This window comes from Pimephales promelas, chromosome 4 (assembly GCF_988280905.1).
Source record: "Pimephales promelas chromosome 4, fPimPro1.hap1.1, whole genome shotgun sequence".
NCBI lineage: Eukaryota > Metazoa > Chordata > Actinopteri > Cypriniformes > Leuciscidae > Pimephales > Pimephales promelas.
The window spans coordinates 49,329,913-49,348,986 of record NC_142772.1 but is presented as its reverse complement, the minus strand read 5'-3'; the positions used below and the strand labels follow the sequence as shown (position 1 = coordinate 49,348,986).

The 19,074-nt window shown below is 33.4% G+C and overlaps 3 protein-coding genes across 6 annotated transcripts in view; all 3 read right to left on the bottom strand.

The window, feature by feature from the left end:
* cita (citron rho-interacting serine/threonine kinase a) overlaps nt 1–292 on the bottom strand; it is a 93,158-nt gene extending 92,866 nt beyond the window's left edge. For all 4 annotated transcript variants that reach the window (XM_089130668.1, XM_089130670.1, XM_089130669.1 and 1 more), the window contains exon 1: nt 159–292. The gene's annotated coding sequence lies outside the window, so the exon portion shown is untranslated. The remainder of the gene's footprint in view (nt 1–158) is intronic.
* Nucleotides 293–1,671: 1,379 nt separating this feature from the next.
* On the bottom strand, nt 1,672–11,427 carry rab35a (RAB35, member RAS oncogene family a). Its single transcript, XM_039661546.2, has 6 exons — nt 11,157–11,427; nt 10,196–10,246; nt 9,762–9,885; nt 5,451–5,575; nt 4,713–4,837; nt 1,672–4,357 (listed from the first exon to the last, which is right to left on the bottom strand). Exons 1-6 carry the CDS (start codon nt 11,206–11,208, stop codon nt 4,229–4,231), a joined length of 606 nt encoding a protein of 201 aa, XP_039517480.2. The 5' UTR covers nt 11,209–11,427; the 3' UTR covers nt 1,672–4,228.
* Nucleotides 11,428–14,683: 3,256 nt separating this feature from the next.
* Nucleotides 14,684–18,943, bottom strand: gng10 (guanine nucleotide binding protein (G protein), gamma 10). Its single transcript, XM_039661547.2, has 3 exons — nt 18,739–18,943; nt 17,427–17,559; nt 14,684–14,879 (listed from the first exon to the last, which is right to left on the bottom strand). Exons 1-2 carry the CDS (start codon nt 18,817–18,819, stop codon nt 17,434–17,436), a joined length of 207 nt encoding a protein of 68 aa, XP_039517481.2. The 5' UTR covers nt 18,820–18,943; the 3' UTR covers nt 14,684–14,879; nt 17,427–17,433.
* Nucleotides 18,944–19,074: the final 131 nt, after the last annotated feature.

Genomic DNA, 19,074 nt, shown 5'->3' with positions numbered 1-19,074 from the left:
GAAATGACATCGCTCCTGAAATCATTCATGAAGAAATTTGACATTATTTGGCATCGCGCAACAATATTTGAGTTTGACACTGACTTTCCCTCGTCATTTATCTCGTTTTTAACGGACAAATCGAGCCCAGTTCGACAAAAAAGGAGAAATATGCTCACCAAATGTACATGTGACAGTATTTGACCCAATAAAAAAGATTAATCTCTAAATTTTAGATGAGCATCGCTGACAGACTCTCTCTGACTGAACTTTCAACGTTTCCTGGTGAATTTCAAATTTTGCGCGTTCGGCGCGACAATTCATTTGTCGACGCACCCAAAATACGTCACGACGTTCGCATAAGCCCCGCCCACAGTCATCATTCTCTGCGAATAATAGTTTTGTTGTTGTTGTTATCGGGGAATAAAAGCATACATTATGAAGTATATACAACATAAATGTGAATTATAATATAATTGCTAACGTAAGGCTTCAAAAAGCTCAATGTTCAACTGGGAATAGCATATTTTTGCAACATAAAAAGTCAAAAGTAGATTGATGATCAATACCTTAGCTGTAGTTTATATAAACAACTCCCGTAAGCACATTGCATTATGGGATATGCACTGAAGAAAGGACATCAGGGAAGGCAAATAAATCAGTTTTACTTGTTTAGTTCTTTTAAAGCCACTTTACTGCTGGGAACATTAAGAAAAAATAATTTTAAGAACATTTCAGGACTTTAATGCTTATAAAAGACTGATTCAGCTTCCTCAGTGATAGAAACCGAACTCTGGGTGAAGTTTTGGTGTTCACGACACAACACACTGGCCTTTGACACACACAACATCTGACGCGCCACAGCGAACAGCAGCATTTCTCTTATCGAGTCTCATTGGCTTGAGGAGATCTGGTTTCCCTGGCGATGCCTGTGAGCGCCATGGCAACAGCCTCCCCGAGCAGGGATGGAGAGAGACATGGGAAATTATAGAGACATAAAAGAGAAAATAGCCGTCTAGAACAGGTAGAGACGAGATGACAGACATTATCAGCAGCAGAAATACACAAATGAATCCATAATCAAATATAATCATTTAAAGGAACAGTTCATCCATAAATCCCAATTCTCACGCTTATGGTATATTGGAGAACAAAAAAAAGATGGTTAGCAAAAGCTTAACCACAAAAACACTGGAAAACTTTATTATTGCAGATTTAATTCCCATGCATTTGGATCACACACATAAACTAATAAACTGAATGTGACAGTCATGCATAAATTAATTACATTAATGCATTTAAAAGAAAATCATGCCTTATGTGCATACTGTAAGTATTTGAATAATCAGATTTATTAAAATGGCTCAGAAATCTGTTCGTTGTGAATTTAAAAACGACCTTTTTTCTGCTGTGAAACCAGCAATATTCAACTCATTAAAATGCATAAGATTTAAATCAAGTTGATGTAAATATATAAACGACCTGATTATTGTTCATCACCTGACCTGAATCGACAGGGTCCACATAAGCATTCACAGAAAACTCGCATTAGATAGCCTGAGCAAGAGTTAATTACTATAAAAGAAACTGAAACATAAAATATAATGTCAATAATTCTATCAAACAGTAGATCTGAATCGTTATAATGCAGAGTTAGAGCGACACCTTGTGGTGAAACGACAGGTCCAGCGGTTTGTTCTTTTAAAATGTTTATTATCGTGTCGGGACAATGGATATGATTAATATTTCATCTTTTCCAGTGTACACCAGATCATTACACATACGCACGTGTCCGTGTCCACATGCAGACATGCGTGTTCACCGCATCATATAGAGCAGACCTTCAATTATATCAACACAATTATTATTTTTACACAAGCAAGAATCGGTCGCTCCCACAATCTGTGCAAAACTGAAGCAAAAACACGTTTCAATCATCAGGTTGTGATATTTTCAGATCTTCGTAATAAATACATCTGGTTACAGTCACATGATCGCTGTTCTTGATGAGCAGCTCATGAATTCAACCGGCCCTCATGTCCTCCCGAACCCTGAAGGAGACGTTTGGCAGAATGTTCACGCTGCTCTCGACACACGCGTGACCCACTGAAGGAAGTGAGCGCTTGGCATTGACGTGAACGAAGACGAAGCGTGTGTTTCTGATGATTATTCAGCACTTCCTCGCCGGCTCTGCAATGGCACCAGATTCTGTGGAAGCTCGTTTCCGCCACAGCGTTACAAAACATGTTTATCTTATCGCACAATTCAGACTTTTTATTTGCAACCGTAATTCTGATTTTTGACAGATAATTCTTTAAAATTTCTGTACTTTTATACTGTATAAACTAAAATTTTATACTGTATAAACTTTTTTTCAGAATTGTGAGATATAAAAAATGAGAGAAAAAAGTCAGAATTGTGAATTTATATATAAAAAAAAGATTTATCTATTTATCAGGATTGTGAATTTATCTATAGAAAAAATAGAATTTTTCTGATGTTTATATCTCACAATTCTGATTTTTTTAAATAAACTCAAAATTCTGACTTTTTTTCATAGGAGTGTGAGATATAAACAATTGAGATTTATTTTAAAACTTTTTCTTGCAACTGAGTTTATATTTTGCAATTGCGACTTTTTTTATACATAATTCTGCCATTTACATAAACTATAAATATATAGCAATTTTAACTTTTTTTCTCAGAATTGAGATATAAAAAAATGTAAAGTTTATCTCACAATTCTGACCTTTTTTATTATAAACACTTGTTTTTTTACAGATAATTTATATTCAATTACAATTCATAATTATTCTGACTTATATATACACTCACAATTCTGACTTTTCTTGCAAACGCAATTCTCTTTTTTATATAAAGTTGCAATTCTGATATAAACAAAAAAATCTGAATTGAAGTTGCAAGAAAAAAGTCAGAATTATATTAAAAAAGGTCGGAATTAACTATAAAAAGTGTTTTTTCTGTTGTTTATATCTCACAATTCTGCCTTTTTTCTTAGAAGTGTGAGACAAACAATTGAGATTTATTTAAAAACTTTTTCTTGCAGTTTATATTTTGCAATTGCGACTTTTTTATACATAATTCTGCCATTTATATATACTATAAATATATTGCAATTTTAACTTTTTTTCTCAGGATTGAGAAAAAAAAATTGAAAAAATGATTACTGGGTTTATATCTCACAATTCCGACCTTTTTTATTATGAACACTTGTTTTTTTACAGATAATTTATATTCAATTACAATTTATAATTATTCTGAGTTTTATATATATATATATATATATATATATATATATATATACACACACTCACAATTCTGACTTTTTTCTTGCAAACGCAATTCTATATATAAATTCAATTCTATGATATAAACAAAAAAAAAATCTGAATTGAGGTTGCAAGAAAAAAGTCACAATTGTGAATTTATATTAAAAAAGGTCGGAATTATCTATAAAAAGTGTTTTTTTTTCTGTTGCTCATATCTCACAATTCTGCCTTTTTTCTGAGAAGTGTGAGACAAAAACTTTTTCTTGCAACTGAGTTTATATTTTGCAATTCTGCAGAATTGAGACTACTGTGTAAAAATAAAATACTACTGTGAGTATATCCCAATTCTGACCTTTTTTACTACAAACTTGCAACTGAGAAAAAAATTCACTTTTTTTTTTTACAGATAATTTATATTACAGCTTTTTTTTATAGATAATTCAGTCATTTATTATGAACTCGCAATTCTGACTTTTCATAGACTGTCAAAGTTGCAATCACCATTATTACTATTATTATTTATAATTTTGTGGCGAAAACGAGCTTCCAATGAGCTTCCCTAAACGCTACTGTGTGTTTGATTGTACGATTCGTTAGTAAAAAAATACAATTTTACAAAAATGAAAGACAAAAGAGAAAGCAAAAGGCAAAACGAGTGTCTCTTGGCAGATCCGCACATGTTTGGTCCATAAAGTGGCCGTGGATAACACGTGATGTTCTCCGGCCACATCAAGCCTCATTGGTTTGATCCCACGATGAAGAAAACATTTCATTCTCCATTTTAAAATTCTCCTGCTAAAACATCGGAGTGTGTTTGCCTCCCGAAGTCCAAACGGTTAAATCTCTAGATATATCTCTCATTGCTAGTCTCTGACGGGGTGGTTGAAGTATGTTAAGTTCTCCGTCAGTAAGTGTGTGTGTGCGTGCGCGTGTGTGTGTGTGTGTGTGTGTCCAGTCCATTAGCAGCATTTCTTCTTGCGTTTGCTGCTCTTACTCAGTTTGACCACTTCGCTCTGCTGTTGCTGCTGCTGTTTGGCCACCGACTCCTTCCGGGTCTTCAGGACGAGCTCAGTGACGCAGTTGAACATCTGACGTGAACACACACAGAACACTCGTCAGACTCAATCAATGAAAACAATGCATTTCTGATGTGTGTCTCATGAAGCGCTCAAAAATGTAAACGTCTGTTAATTTCAGACCCTGATTTCATGAAACATAGGACCAGACAATATCATTGGAATCACATTCAAGAGTGACAGCCAATCAGCCAATCAGAATCAGATAAAACAATGACAGCCAATCAGAATCCATCCTGCGTTCAGCGCTCCAAATGTAGTTTTTTCTTAAGGCGACAGTGTTGCATTAAACTTTTTAGGTACAGAAGGATGTTTGTAACTTGATGTTGTTCACATGGATGGGATGTAGATGTGTTTGAAAACTCACATCCTCCACGTTGACGTTCTCCTTGGCGCTGGTCTCGAACAGTCGGATGCCCATCTGCTCAGCAAACTTCTGCGCGTCATTGGTCTCCACCACTTTAGAGGCGGGGTCGTCATTCTTATTACCCACTGAATTCAGACCACATGACCGTTACAACCAAATATAACCCATAATAGGGATGGGCAACGATTAATCGCATCCAAAATAAAAGTTTGTGTTTACATAATATATGTGTGTGTAGTGTGTATAAATAATTTATATTTATATATATATATAAATACCCACACATGCATGTATATATTTAAGAAAAATTTGTTATTAAAATATCAAATATTTATATATAATATTAATTGTGAATAAATATATATAAAATATATACATGCACGTATTTCTTAAATATATACATGCATGTGGGTATTTATATATATATAAATATAAATTAATTATACACACCACACACACATATATTATGTAAACACAAACTTTTATTTTGGATGCGATTAATCCTTGCCCATCCCTAACCGATAACAAAAAACAGTCACATCTTAAAGATGCAGTAAACACAAATTAATTCAATTAAATGTAAAGTGAGCTAGTGGAGACAAAAAGCTGAAATAAAAACATCTTAAACATTTAAAATATCGTCTTAGGAGAAAAATACGTGCAACTTTTTTTTGCATGTAACAGGATGACGAGGACGTTTCATCGTGAAAAGCATCAAAAAGGCAACAATCTATTTACCTAATATTCGACAAACGTCGTCACAGTTTTGATTGATTTCGTGCAGCCAACGTTTGACGTTCACGAACGACTCCGCGCTGCTGACGTCATAAACCACTATAACGCCGTGTGTGCCTCTGTAATACCTGGAAGAGATCACATGACACAAGCAAACATCAAAACAACAATAAAAGCCACAGATCAACAGTAATGGTCATCCCTAATGACACCAAAGAACTGCAAACATGCAAAAGTGTTGTTAAATTATTGAAATATTAACTTCAAATTAGAGCCAGAACGATATTAGGCATTTTCCAAACTATCGGTATCGGCAGTTATAATGGCCGATAAATTAATATTTCAAAAATAAAATAAAAACGGACGAAACACGCTTGAACCACGTCATGAGTGTTGGAGTTGTGTAGTTTGTCCACCAGAGGGCGCTCTACACCGTTCCTGTCGGCAACACTCGTTGAGTTGGTCACGATTTATACATTGCTTGAATAACAATTAAAAGAACATCCACATCAGTTCAATCCATTGCTAAATTATGGTTCATCATAGACTAGCTAACCATAAAGCTAGCTAACGCCACTGTCGTCAGTCTGTTCTGTTGCGACAATAAAAGAAACAAGTTTCTTTTTAAAATGCATTATTATACTATTTTAGTTAAAACTCATAAATAACTACAAATAACTTATGTTAGGGAAATCTGTTCAAATATACATATATATATATATATATATATATCGGCCGATATATCGGAATATCAGATTTTAAAACAGATTTTTCGGGCTCTACTTCAAATCTCTAGAGGAGTAAGTCAAGTAATCTGTTAATGTTTTGTTGCGCGTTTCTGAAATAATTAATATATATATATATATATATATATATATATATATATATATATATATATATATATATATCGGCCGATATATCGGATTTTAAAACCAAAAAATATTTCTATCGGCCTTCAAAATCCTTTATCGGTCAGGCTCTACTTCAAATCTCTGGAGGAGTAAGTCAAGTAAATGTTTTAGCTCAAAAATGTTCGGCTGAAAAAGGGATAAACAACAGCCTCAGTGAAGAGGCATTCACAAACATCTGCGCTGATTAGGTTTGAGATAATCTGATCATGCCCTCGTCTCGGCTGCATATAAACCCTGTTTCAATCCCTGAAACTGACGGAGACAAGTTGATTCTTTCACTTCCTGTGAATGACATCACTGACAGGAAGTGGTAACTCTCCACGAGGCACACATCATCAGTGGTCGAAACATTCCTTTGGAGATTTGTCACACAGAGCAAACGGTGCGAGGCGTCAGCTGGTGTAATGTTCCCCGCGAGATCCACTTATGCTAATGAGCGAGCGCATCGCTATCACACACACACACACACTCACAGCAGCGGCTTTGTGGAGCTCAGAGTCACTCGCCGTCTCAGACACAACACCGCGCACACACACAGCTGGAGGAACACACAGTTGCGTGAGAATTTTGCGTGACATTTTTACTCAATATGGATTAATCTATTAGCAGAAATAAACACGACAACAGGCACACACACACTAAAAACTGACTGTAATGAAACTGACAATTTGAAAGATTACAAAAAATGTAATAATTACTGGATGAATCGCAGTTGCGCAACAAATATTCTTTAGCAAAGTTTTATTCACACAGTAACTAAAAAAAAAAAAATAAAAGATTTGGGGATTTATCCATCATTGTTGAGATATTTCTACTAGGGCTGGGTATTGACACAAATTTCACAATTCGATTCGATTTCGATTCCAATTCGATTCAATATCGATTATTTGGGATATCAGTTCCAATAAATGGCCATTTTTCTCAAGGGAATCAAATCTCTGAACTAATGCTGTAAACTATGGGAGTCTAGTTGGGCTTCATTAGCCTAATATGAAGGTAATAATGAACTGTTTTGTAGCTATACAAACACTTAAATTACACTTTTATTTATTTTTATATTAAGAAGATTATATGAAAAACATTTAAATGGTGACTGTCATAAAAACTTGCCAGATTTATTCAAATATGCATTAAATATTGAAGAATATTAAGATTATAATTCATATGTAATATGGTGTATATATTTATCAAAATGCTCCTCTCTAGAGTTATTATTTCTAGCTGACTAACGAGTTTATGTGGGTTTTCTGAGGTAAATATGACGATACATTGATTACAAGCTGTTTAACTGACGTCTTTCCACGGTTGAAACGCTGATTGAGTGAATCAATGTGACATGATCCGGATTTGGATAAGTTGTCCTCTATCTTTAACACACTTTCAGATGCTCATTCATGTTTATTTGGCGCTGTGACTGGTATTATTAAGCCGGAAGAGAGATCAGCGCTGCTGCTTCTCCAGAGCGATCTCACGCCACAGCGACAAAACGCTATTTATGTTTTTGAATTTCTAAAGAAAATGGACGTAATTTGAAAATTGAGACTTTGTTTCATATCAATAGTAACAAAAGACAAAGATTATTGTGATTTTTTTGGATGCGCGCAGCCGCGATACAATGATCCATTCATTCAAATGAAACAGGATGACTAATCGATTCTTGAGATTTAAGAATCGATATCGGTTCGTAAAAATGAGAATCGATTAATATCGAGAAATCGATATTTATTACCCAGCCCTAATTTCTACATCTCCTTTTTTCTTCCTCAAGAGATAAGGTTTGAAAAATTAAGGTTTTAATTTAAAGGCACTTAAAAGAACGGCTAGACGTAATGCTAGTTTCCTTCACTCGTCCTTGCTTTCTCGTGTGTGTGAAGCATGAAGTGAACCGGCTGAAACTGCACGAGTTGAGCATCAGAAGGAAGGCTGCGGTTTCTCTACACATAGAAAGAGGAAACAAGACGCTTGCGCTAGCCTCCGTTAGCCTGGCGCTAGTCAGAGCACATTCAGACTTGACTTTACCACCCAACCTTAAGACTCGTTTCCTCGACGGAGACACAGCCAGATTACGAGGAAACCAACAGCCGGCATATGATCCTCATTCATCAGCAGAACCAGAAGCAAATGACACACACACACATATTTTAACTGTTCACTTTTTTTTTTTTTTAAACTTTAGCTGATAATTTACTCGCCCCCGTGTCATCCAAGATGTCCATGTCTTTCTTTCTTCAGTCGAAAAGAAATTAAGGTTTTTGATGAAAACATTTCAGGATTTTCTCCATATAATGGACTTCAATGGGGTCCAAACGGTTCAAGGTCCAAATGAGAGTTTCAGTGCAAACTGTTCAAAGGGCTTTAAACGACACCAGACGATGAATAAGGGTCTTATCATGCGAAACGAGCGCTCATTTAATAAATAAATAACAAAGTTTACGTTTAATAAGCTCAAATGCTCGCCTTGCTCTGTTCTGTGACGCGCGTTCGTGACTCTCCTGTTCGAACTCGTTCATCATGAATAAATCTTTTTTCGAGTCATGACTCGAAGGGTCCTAAATAAGACCCTTATTCATCATCTGGAATCGTTTAAAGCCCTTTGAACAGTTTGCACTGAAACTCGTTTGGTCCCCATTGAAGTCCATTATATGGAGAAAATCCTGAAATGTTTTCATCAAAAACCTTAATTTCTTTTCGACTGAGGAAAGAAAGACATGGACATCTTGGATGACATGGGGGCGAGTAAATTATCAGCAAAAGTTTTTTTAAAAGTGAACTACTCCTTTAAATCGACTTAAAAGAAATGATTTACAGGGACACTAATGTTATAGGTCAGGGGTCGCAAGTAAGGTTGACATCGGGGCAAAAAATATTATTTTTATCAGTAAAACACTGTGACTATTACTGTTAGTTCTCCTTTAAAAATGTTTCATTCATGAAGTTTTCAACATTATTAATAATAATCATAAATGTTTCTTGAGCATCAGATCAAATCAGAGTGATTTCTGAAGGATCATGTGACACTGAAGAATAAATGACACTTTACTGTATATTCACATAAAAAAAACGCTGATTTACATTAGAATAATATTTAACAATATAGCTGTTTTTATTGTGTTTTTAATCAAAGAGACTCCTTCTAAAAACATAAAAAATCTCACCGATACAAATCGTTTCACATTCAACACTCGACCGAATGTGAACATGTTCTTTTCTATTCTACATCTATATATACAAATAAATAAATAGAATAAACTGGGAAGGGTCATAGCATTTACCCATAGCAAAGTGTTAGTTTAACTGTTTCTATTGTTCCCATCTTTGGATAAAAGCGTCTTCTAAACGAATTAATGTAAGTGGGGACTAATGCAACGCAGTTCCCAGAATGCATCAGTTTAATGCGACTCACGTGGAGGTGATGGTCCTGAATCTCTCCTGTCCGGCCGTATCCCAGATCTGCAACTTGACTTTCTCCCCGTTGATCTCCACCGTGCGAATCTTGAAGTCCACGCCGATCGTGGTGATGTAGCTGCCTGCAACCACACACACAAATCAGCATAAAATCACTAAAGGATCCTGGGAATAAGCACAATGCACAAAGCACAAAAGTAATCAATTTAACCCTCCATAAATATGCATATCTCAATGGATATACTTATTTATCAAAGATTTTTAACCTTTCTTACAGTAAGCAGCATTAAATTATGTAGAACAGCATGACCTACAGCAGTGTCCATATGTGTGTGTGTGTGTTAGTTATCAGTTTCCGTGACAGTAATGTGGCTCTATATCTTATTTCACGGTTAATGTTTGTTTAAAGCACATGTGACGTGTTGATCCTACCCGAAAATGTGTTATCAGCGAATCTCAGGAGTAAACTGCTTTTGCCAACACCTGTGGACAGACAGACAGAGTTACAGAGTCAACATTACAGCTTTACACCGAAAACATCCAATGACATTCATAAGCTGGCTGAACTCTTTTTGTGCTTATATGAAATTACATACGAAGAGTTCAGATGCAAAAGCCTCTAAATGCCATTTGAAATTTTCTTCTTTAATGATGATTTTTTTATCAAACTTGTATATTTAAGTTCAGTAATTTCACTTAAATAACAATTAATAGGTAATTATCATTGCCATTTAAGTGAAATTACTGAACTTAAATATACAAGTTTGATAAAAATCATCATTAAAGAAGAAAATTTCGAATGGCACTTAGAGGCTTTTGCATCTGAACTCTTCATACATTATCCATTACATTATATGTGTGTGTGTGTGTGTGTGTGAGAGAGTGAGTGTTTGTGTAAGAGAGTGTGAGTGTGTTAAAGTGTGTGTGTGAGGAAGAAAGTGTGTGAGAGAGAAAGTGTGTGTGTGTGGTGTGAGTGTGTCATTACATGCCAACATCTCAACATTAAGTGAAACAATTTCTCCTCATAAATTAAGTGCTTATTATTTACCCCCACAGTTGATGTGTTAATTGTGTCCATTCCGTCACATACACTTCAAATCATATGCTAATCAGTGTAACATATTCATATTAATATTTTACCTTTAATTAGATAATAAAAATGAATTTCAGAACACACCCAGACTGAATGACTCTAAACTCAGTAGGCAGGCCCGTTACATCACTTAAAGCAGAAACAACAACAATGTTATTTATAAGCTGTCAAATCACTCAAAGTCTGCATTACGAGTGTATCCAGCGCAAAAAGCCCGGGCTAAGTCGATATAGTGAATGTAAATGTCGTTGTAAGCGAGCTGAGGCCTGTTTCCGTTTCTCATCCCCGGTGTTTCCTTACCGCTGTCCCCGATGATGAGCAGCTTGAAGAGGTAATCATAGTCCCGCGCCATGGCCCCCCGCACAACGCGCCGTTCAGGACCTAAAACCCTCCTGCTCCTCCTCTCCCGGCGGAGAGGCTGTCGTGTATAAGCTTTATCGTCTCCCCGGGTTATTTTGAGCGGTGTGTGTCTGTGTATGTGTGTTTGTGTATGTGTGTGGTTGAGTGTTTAGGACACTCTCACACACCCATCTACACTCACGGCGGATCTGATGCCGCTGCTCGAAGCCGCTCAAACAAACCCCGCCCACTAGAACTCGAGATGACTCACTTGCGCATGCGCACAAATCACAACGGTAGTGCAGAAGATCCTCCAGCAGGGGGAGTGAAAGAGGCGTGTGCGTGTGTACACAAACACAGTCAAATCAAAAATTATTAAGACACTACAGATATTTTTTTTTTACTAGTATGTGCAGGACACTAGTCTATAATTCATTACAGAGGCGTATTGCATTCACTTGAAGAAAAAAAAAATCTACTCTGTTTTTCTGAATTAATGAGTTAATTTTTCATGTATTTTTTTTTGGCTCTGTTTTTCTGAATTAACTCATTAATTCAGAAAAACAGAGCAAACACTTTTTTTCTCACGAAAAATTAACTCATTAATTCAGAAAAACAGAGCACATTTTTTTTTCTCATGAAAAAATAACTCATTAATTCAGAAAAACAGAGCAAAAAAAATGTCTCATGAAAAATTAACTCATTAATTCAGAAAAACAGAGCACAGTTTTTTTTCTCATGAAAAATTAACTCGTTAATTCAGAAAAACAGAGCAAAAAAAATTTCTCATGAAAAATTAACTCATTAATTCAGAAAAACAGAGCAAAAAAATTTCTCATGAAAAATTAACTCGTTAATTCAGAAAAACAGAGCAAAAAAATTTTTTCTCATGAAAAATTAACTCATTAATTCAGAAAAACAGAGCAAAAAAAATTTCTCATGAAAAATTAACTCGTTAATTCAGAAAAACAGAGCAAAAAAATTTTTTTTCTCATGAAAAATTAACTCATTAATTCAGAAAAACAGAGCACAATTTTTTTCTCATGAAAAATTAACTCACTAATTCAGAAAAACAGAGCAAAAAAAATTTCTCATGAAAAATTAACTCGTTAATTCAGAAAAACAGAGCAAACAATTTTTTTTTCTCATGAAAAATTAACTCATTAATTCAGAAAAACAGAGCACAATTTTTTTTCTCATGAAAAATTAACTCATTAATTCAGAAAAACAGAGCAAAAAAATTTCTCATGAAAAATTAACTCATTAATTCAGAAAAACAGAGCAAAAAAAATTTCTCATGAAAAATTAACTCGTTAATTCAGAAAAACAGAGCAAACAATTTTTTTTTCTCATGAAAAATTAACTCATTAATTCAGAAAAACAGAGAAAAAAAATTCTCATGAAAAATTAACTCATTAATTAAGAAAAACAGAGAAGTTTTTTTTTCTTCAAGTGAATGCAATACGCCTCCGTAGTTCATTGATGTAAGTGAGGACAGCAAAATAAATTAAACTGTAAAATATAATAAACAAAAAATCTTCATACACTGAAATTTATAAAAATTTGAGATGATGTTTTGCTGAAGTGTGTTTTCTGTAACTGCTAATGCTCTTTTCACACACACACTGAACAACATGAAGCATTGCTTGCTCACTGGTTGAGCTAAACTGGTATCATCTAATTGTGTAGTTCAACATAATTCATGTGCGAGAGTCATGTTTTAAACTATAGCGAATAAACTGTGATAATGTGAGAAATTCTGAAGAATTTTTTTGTTTGACTCTATATAATATAATAAATATTTAGTGTTCAAGGGTTTCTAAATGATATTTTAGGGCCTCTATTTATCTAATATTGTATACAGATTGTAGTATATAGATTTTTTTTATGCTACTTTATTAAAAATAGACAGTATTTTCAGTCCCAGATTTCCATTTATGCTACATTATACACTGTACTATTTATATACACAGTATATTAGTGCCAGTTTGTGTGGTCTTGTGCGTCTGTGGTAGAGGAGATATTCTCTGAGGAAATATATATTTAAAAATGCTTGCTCAATGGAAAGAGAGATATCAAAGACTGTGAATGTCGAATCATGAAATGCAGATCGCGCTGATGAAAGAACCCTATTATTCACCATAAACATTGATTGATGAGCTGACATACGTGTTACACAACACAACCACACAAGATTTGCATTGTGTGCCTGAGAAGGCGGACGATATTCAAATGCATAAAGGTTTGAAAGAACAAATAACCACAGCATGATCTTATATAAACAATAATCTCCATATTCTCAGACCCAGAATAATGCATGCAAAGGCTGATCAGGCTGGCCGTTTAGAAAAATGTAGAAATGTCCATGACTTGTTTGAAGTGACTCTTCTAGGCATTTTGATCATTCCTGGTTGTTCATGACTGTGGAAAACCAATGAAAGCTTTCTGTGACAATCGCAAGTTATAAAGTCAGAACTGTGTGATATAAAGTCAGAATTATGAGTTATATAGTCACAATTGTGAGTTATAAACTCAGTTCCTCAGTCTGGGCTTCTTCGTTTAGGGGTTACACTTAGCTCCCTCCCGGTCAAAAAGGTCTCACTGGATCTGTCATCGACAGTATGAGACCTGATTAAAACTGTGAAGATGTGCAAAATATTTAATTTGTTACAATAAATGATTGAGCTTTTTCTACTTATTGTATTACTGTACTGTTTTTATTTGTTTATTTATTTTAATCAAATGATTCAGATCATGTATTCATTATTTTTTTATTTTTAATCTTTATATTTTAATACATTTATTTACTTAGTTTAATCCTATTTTTATTTTTTCATTTACATTTTTTTTACTTCAACTGTATTTATATCAAATTTCATTTTTTTCTAATTTATTTACAAAAATCAAGTTCTTTATTTTCGTTATTTATTTATATATTTTAATTAAAATATTTTTTATCTATGTGGCTGTTTTTAGAATTAAATATTATTTATTTAATATATTTATCTTAATAAAATGTATGAATCATATTTATTTATTTTTATTTAAATATTAAATATTTTTACACTGCATTTCTATTTATTTAAATCAAATTGTATTTATTAATTTAGTTTTATCAAACATTTATTTAAATCGTTTTTATTTTAACCTATTTTATTTATGTAGTTATTTAAATATATATATATATTTTTTTTTTTATTTTATTTTTTTTTTGCTTTTTTTTATTAAAGGTTAGATTTTTTTGTGAATATTTTAATGAATTGTCACAGTCAGTTTTGCTCATATTTACCAATATTTGTGGAGGTTTGTGCTTCTAATTCTGCATGTTAATTTAATCTACTTTGACTTGCCAAGACTTGTATTTTTAAACAAAATATTTATTTATTTTCTTTGCAATCAACAGTTTTTTCATTGATCAGACATATCACATTAATTAAAACAATTAATTTGACAAAAACAACACAATCTCTCTAATTCTTTTGGAATAGTTATATGATTATGCTACATTAATGAAAATTAAAAAGATAAATCCATTCATACAGTTTAAATGCTTCAGTTTCTTATAATTGGCACAATATAAAATACAAAAGAAACTTGTAGGCATTAACATTCTCAGACTTGCACAACATTTGTAATGTTTTTTTACTTCTATAATATAAAAAATCAGCGTCAGCCTCCTCCCTCCTGTGAAAGAAAGACAAATAAATAAATGTGAGAAATCAATACTTAAAAAATCGTATGATAGTCAAAATTATGAGATAAAAAGTCAAAAATTATGGCATAAATCTTAGTGAAATGTTATAATTATGACATGCCAAGTCATATTTATGACAGTAAAAATTTATAAAAAGTAAAAATTATGAGTCGGACATAAGAGATGTTTGACATACCATTATTAACACAAGTCATTATTATTATAAAGTCGATATTATGAGATAAAAAGTCAAAATTATGGCACTTTTTAAATCCATGTTGATTTAGAAAGTGATAAAACGACCTCTCTCAACACCGGGACTGATATTATAGAGTTTGAGTGAGTAAATAACTTTAATGTTTGTGAGAACGACTCTTTTTACTCTGTTCCACATTCAGTGAGTAAATCTGCTGAAGAGACAGACATGTTACGACACATCTTGTTCAAAACTAAGTTTAGCATCGGGCCAAAGAAAGTGGAACTCATGCTAGTCAGGAGCAGAAGCACAACACACGGTTTCAGGCGGGAATGACATCAACTTAAACGTTTCTTAAGACACACTTGAGCCACAATAAAAATGTGTGTTATATAAGAACCATAGGGATAAGAACATATTAGAACAATGCATATTATATAACACACAGTACAGAATGCACAGAGTGGCATAAGTCCACTATCTCAGGACTTCCTCTACACACACGCGTATAAACTGAACTTCCTGTTGATGAAAGAGCAAGACTTCCCGAATACTGAGCCGGATGCAAGCCCAGCGCTCTGGGATAATATTATTAATATCCCACACAGCTGCGTATGACTATATCTGGGATAAATTACATTATATTTGAATAGTAAGAGAAGCTGCAGGACAAACACACATATTGGCGACGTCTACATGAATCCAGATGTTTTACACTGAAAAAATATATGTAACGCTTTTCTTTTTAGATCATAATTACATGATAAAAAGTAAAAAATTATGCCATGAAAAATCATATAATAGTCGAAATTATGAGATAAAAAGTCGAAATTATGACATACCAAGTCGTAATTATGATAAAGTCGAAATTATGAGATAAAAAGGCGCAATTATGACATACCAGGTCATAATTATAATAAAGTCGAAATTATGAGATAAAAAGTTTTAATTATGACACAGTAAGTCGTAATTATGATAAAGTCGAAATTATAAAATAAAAGGGCAAAATTACGACGTACCAAGTCGTAATTATGATAAAGTCGAAATTATGAGATAAAAAGTTTTAATTATGACACACTAAGTCGTAATTATGATAAAGTTGAAATTATGAGATAAAAAGCTGAAATTAAGACATACCAAGTCGAAAATTATAAAAAAATCGAAATTATGAGATAAAAAGTTTTAATTATGACACACTAAGTCGTAATTATGATAAAGTTGAAATTATGAGATAAAAAGCTGAAATTAAGACATACCAAGTCGAAAATTAAGATAAAGTCTAAATTATGAGATAAAAAGTCGAATCTTATGACATACGAAGTCAAAAATTATGACAAAGTCGAAATTATGCCATACCAAGTCGAAAAGTGTCATACAAGTCGAAAACTGACAAAGTCATAATTATGATAAAAGATAAAAGGTTGAAATTATGAGATACAAATTTGAAAATAACATACTAAGTCATAATTATGATAGTCACAATTATGAGATAAAAGGTTGAAATTATGAGATACAAATTTGAAATTAACATACTAAGTCATAATTATGATAGTCACAATTATGAGATAAAAGGTTGAAATTATGAGATACAAATTTGAAAATAACATACTAAGTCATAATTATGATAGTCACAATTATGAGATAAAAGGTTGAAATTATAAGATACAAATTTGAAATTAACATACTAAGTCATAATTATGATAAACTCAAAATTATGAGATAAAAGGTTGAAATTATGAGATAAAAATTTGAAATTGACATACTAAGTCATAATTATGATAAAGTCAAAATTATGAGATAAAAGGTTGAAATTATGAGATACAAATTTGAAATTGACATACTAAGTCAATGACGTAGCAATAATTATTACATACTAAATCGTAATTATGATAAAGTTGAAATTATGAGATAACATTTTTTAAACTGACATTCTAAGTCATAATGACATAAGTGATAATTATGAAATATCAGGTCGTAATTATGATAAATTTGAAATCCTAAGTTATAATGACACAAGCGATAATTATGACACACCAGGTGGTGATTATGATAAGAGTAGAAATTGACCCACCCTAACCCACCCTAACCCTAGAGTAGAAATTATGAGATAAAAATGTTTAAACTCATAAATAAGTGATAATTATGACATACTATAAAGTCATAATTATGTCATACTAAGCCATAATTATGACACTCTAAGCCATGTGTAGTAGCTATATAGAACCTTTTTGGTATAAAGCATCTTTAAAATTGATCTAGGACCGTAGAGTTGCTCATCTTTTCTCTTGAATCATGTCTCTGTCCCAGTGTTGATGTGAATCTGCAGATGTTCGTGGTCTACCTGGAGTCTACAGAAGTGTGCATGAACGAGGCTCTCTGAACGGGTTACTGGCTGCCGGTACTCCCACCAGTAGCGAATCTTTACTGGCGTTCTGGAGGCAAAACTGCTGAAGATCCGCGGCCGCCTGAGAAACCTGCATCGCAAACACACACAGATCAAACTTTACATTAGAAATCATCATCATAACCTGTGTGTGATGCAGAAAATGACAAATCGTTTCACCAGATAAGACCATATTCCTCAGATGACATTGTGTCTTGATTTATTTCCCCATAAAACAGGACATAATATGTTTTCGCATTTTACTACTTTAGTAAATCCATCTTGATTTAAGAATTTTTAGATATTTGGACTGGAAACAAGACAAAAATACTAAGTAAGAAAAGCATTTTTTGCAGTGCTTTAAGACAAAACGTGTAAATTCATAAGTCGATAGCATTGCGTTGCGTCTGAGTATTTTCTCTTTAAAAACCGTGGACCAAAGAACGCCCCTGTTTCCTGCATCACAAACATGTGACCAATCCCGTCACATGTGGGCGGGGCTTTTGTCCACTGACTTTCTATGATGTTCAAGTGTTTCTAACGATGCAGATTTTTCTCAGACTCTGAGATGGTGAACGGGAACATTGTTTGTGTAACATTAGCAATACATTACTAATTTGCATATTCAGGAAACCACAAATACTAAATGAAGCAAGAGTGTAGAGTTACAGTCAAGCTATTTTAAGGCATAAAGAAATTATTTTCACAGGAAAAAAACGTGTAATTTTGATTATTAAAGATGGGTTTGGTTTTAAGGGATAGAAATTACGGATTGAAATTAGGCTATGAGATAAAAAAAATTTTTAAAATATGACAAACTATGTTAATGATTACGGCATAATTATGAGATAAAAATGTGAAAGTGAGATAAAAAGTCGAAAATTATGACATAATGGCATAATAAATCACAATTATGAGAATAAAAAGTCGAAATTGGAATTAAAAGTAAAAAATATGACATAAATTCATTTTTATGATATTAAAAAATTTGACATCAACAACTAAAGCTATAGAAAGCTTTTTCAACTCTTTGTCAAGCCTATTTATCTTTTGTCATATTGTCATGAAATTATCACAATGCTAAGGAATATTAATGCTAAGGAAAACACCGTTGAGAGCAGCAGGGTTATAATGTGGTTATTCATCTCATATGCTGCCATTATAAACAAACATACATACTCATTTGACTGACTGTTTTGTGTGAAAGAACCGTATCGTATAACTTACTGTACACTTTCAACTGAAAAGATGTTTAGTTAATGTTCCTTACTTTGATTCTCTCCACGCTGGCTTCAAGTTTGAGCTGCTCAACAGTCCGTCTCATTGTTGTGAGGGTTGAGTTTGAAGACATGGTTATGATTATGATTCCTATCAGGACAGATGAAGGGAAGTGTGTCTGATGAGCGTAAGATGTTTCATGTGATGCGTGAGTGAAGCAGAACGACCGTTTATTTCCAGTCAGAGTCAGAGAGCGCGCAGTGGGCGTGTGTAATGGCGTGGCTCTGGGCGTGTCTGTGGGCGGGGCCTTGAGCGCGGCATAATTTCAGATAATTTTAGAAAATGCACTGGCCATAAATATCTTCCCAGCCCTACCATGTATTTTGCA

Coding starts and splice junctions, on each gene's coding strand:
- rab35a (XM_039661546.2), bottom strand. CDS start 11,208: ATGGCGCGGGACTATGATTACCTCTTCAAGCTGCTCATCATCGGGGAC. Junction 10,247..11,156: donor GCTCATCATCGGGGACAGCG/GTAAGGAAACAC, acceptor GTCTGTCCACAG/GTGTTGGCAAAAGCAGTTTA. Junction 5,576..9,761: donor TTCAGGACCATCACCTCCAC/GTGAGTCGCATT, acceptor GATCTCTTCCAG/GTATTACAGAGGCACACACG.
- gng10 (XM_039661547.2), bottom strand. CDS start 18,819: ATGTCTTCAAACTCAACCCTCACAACAATGAGACGGACTGTTGAGCAG. Junction 17,560..18,738: donor CCAGCGTGGAGAGAATCAAA/GTAAGGAACATT, acceptor TTTGCGATGCAG/GTTTCTCAGGCGGCCGCGGA.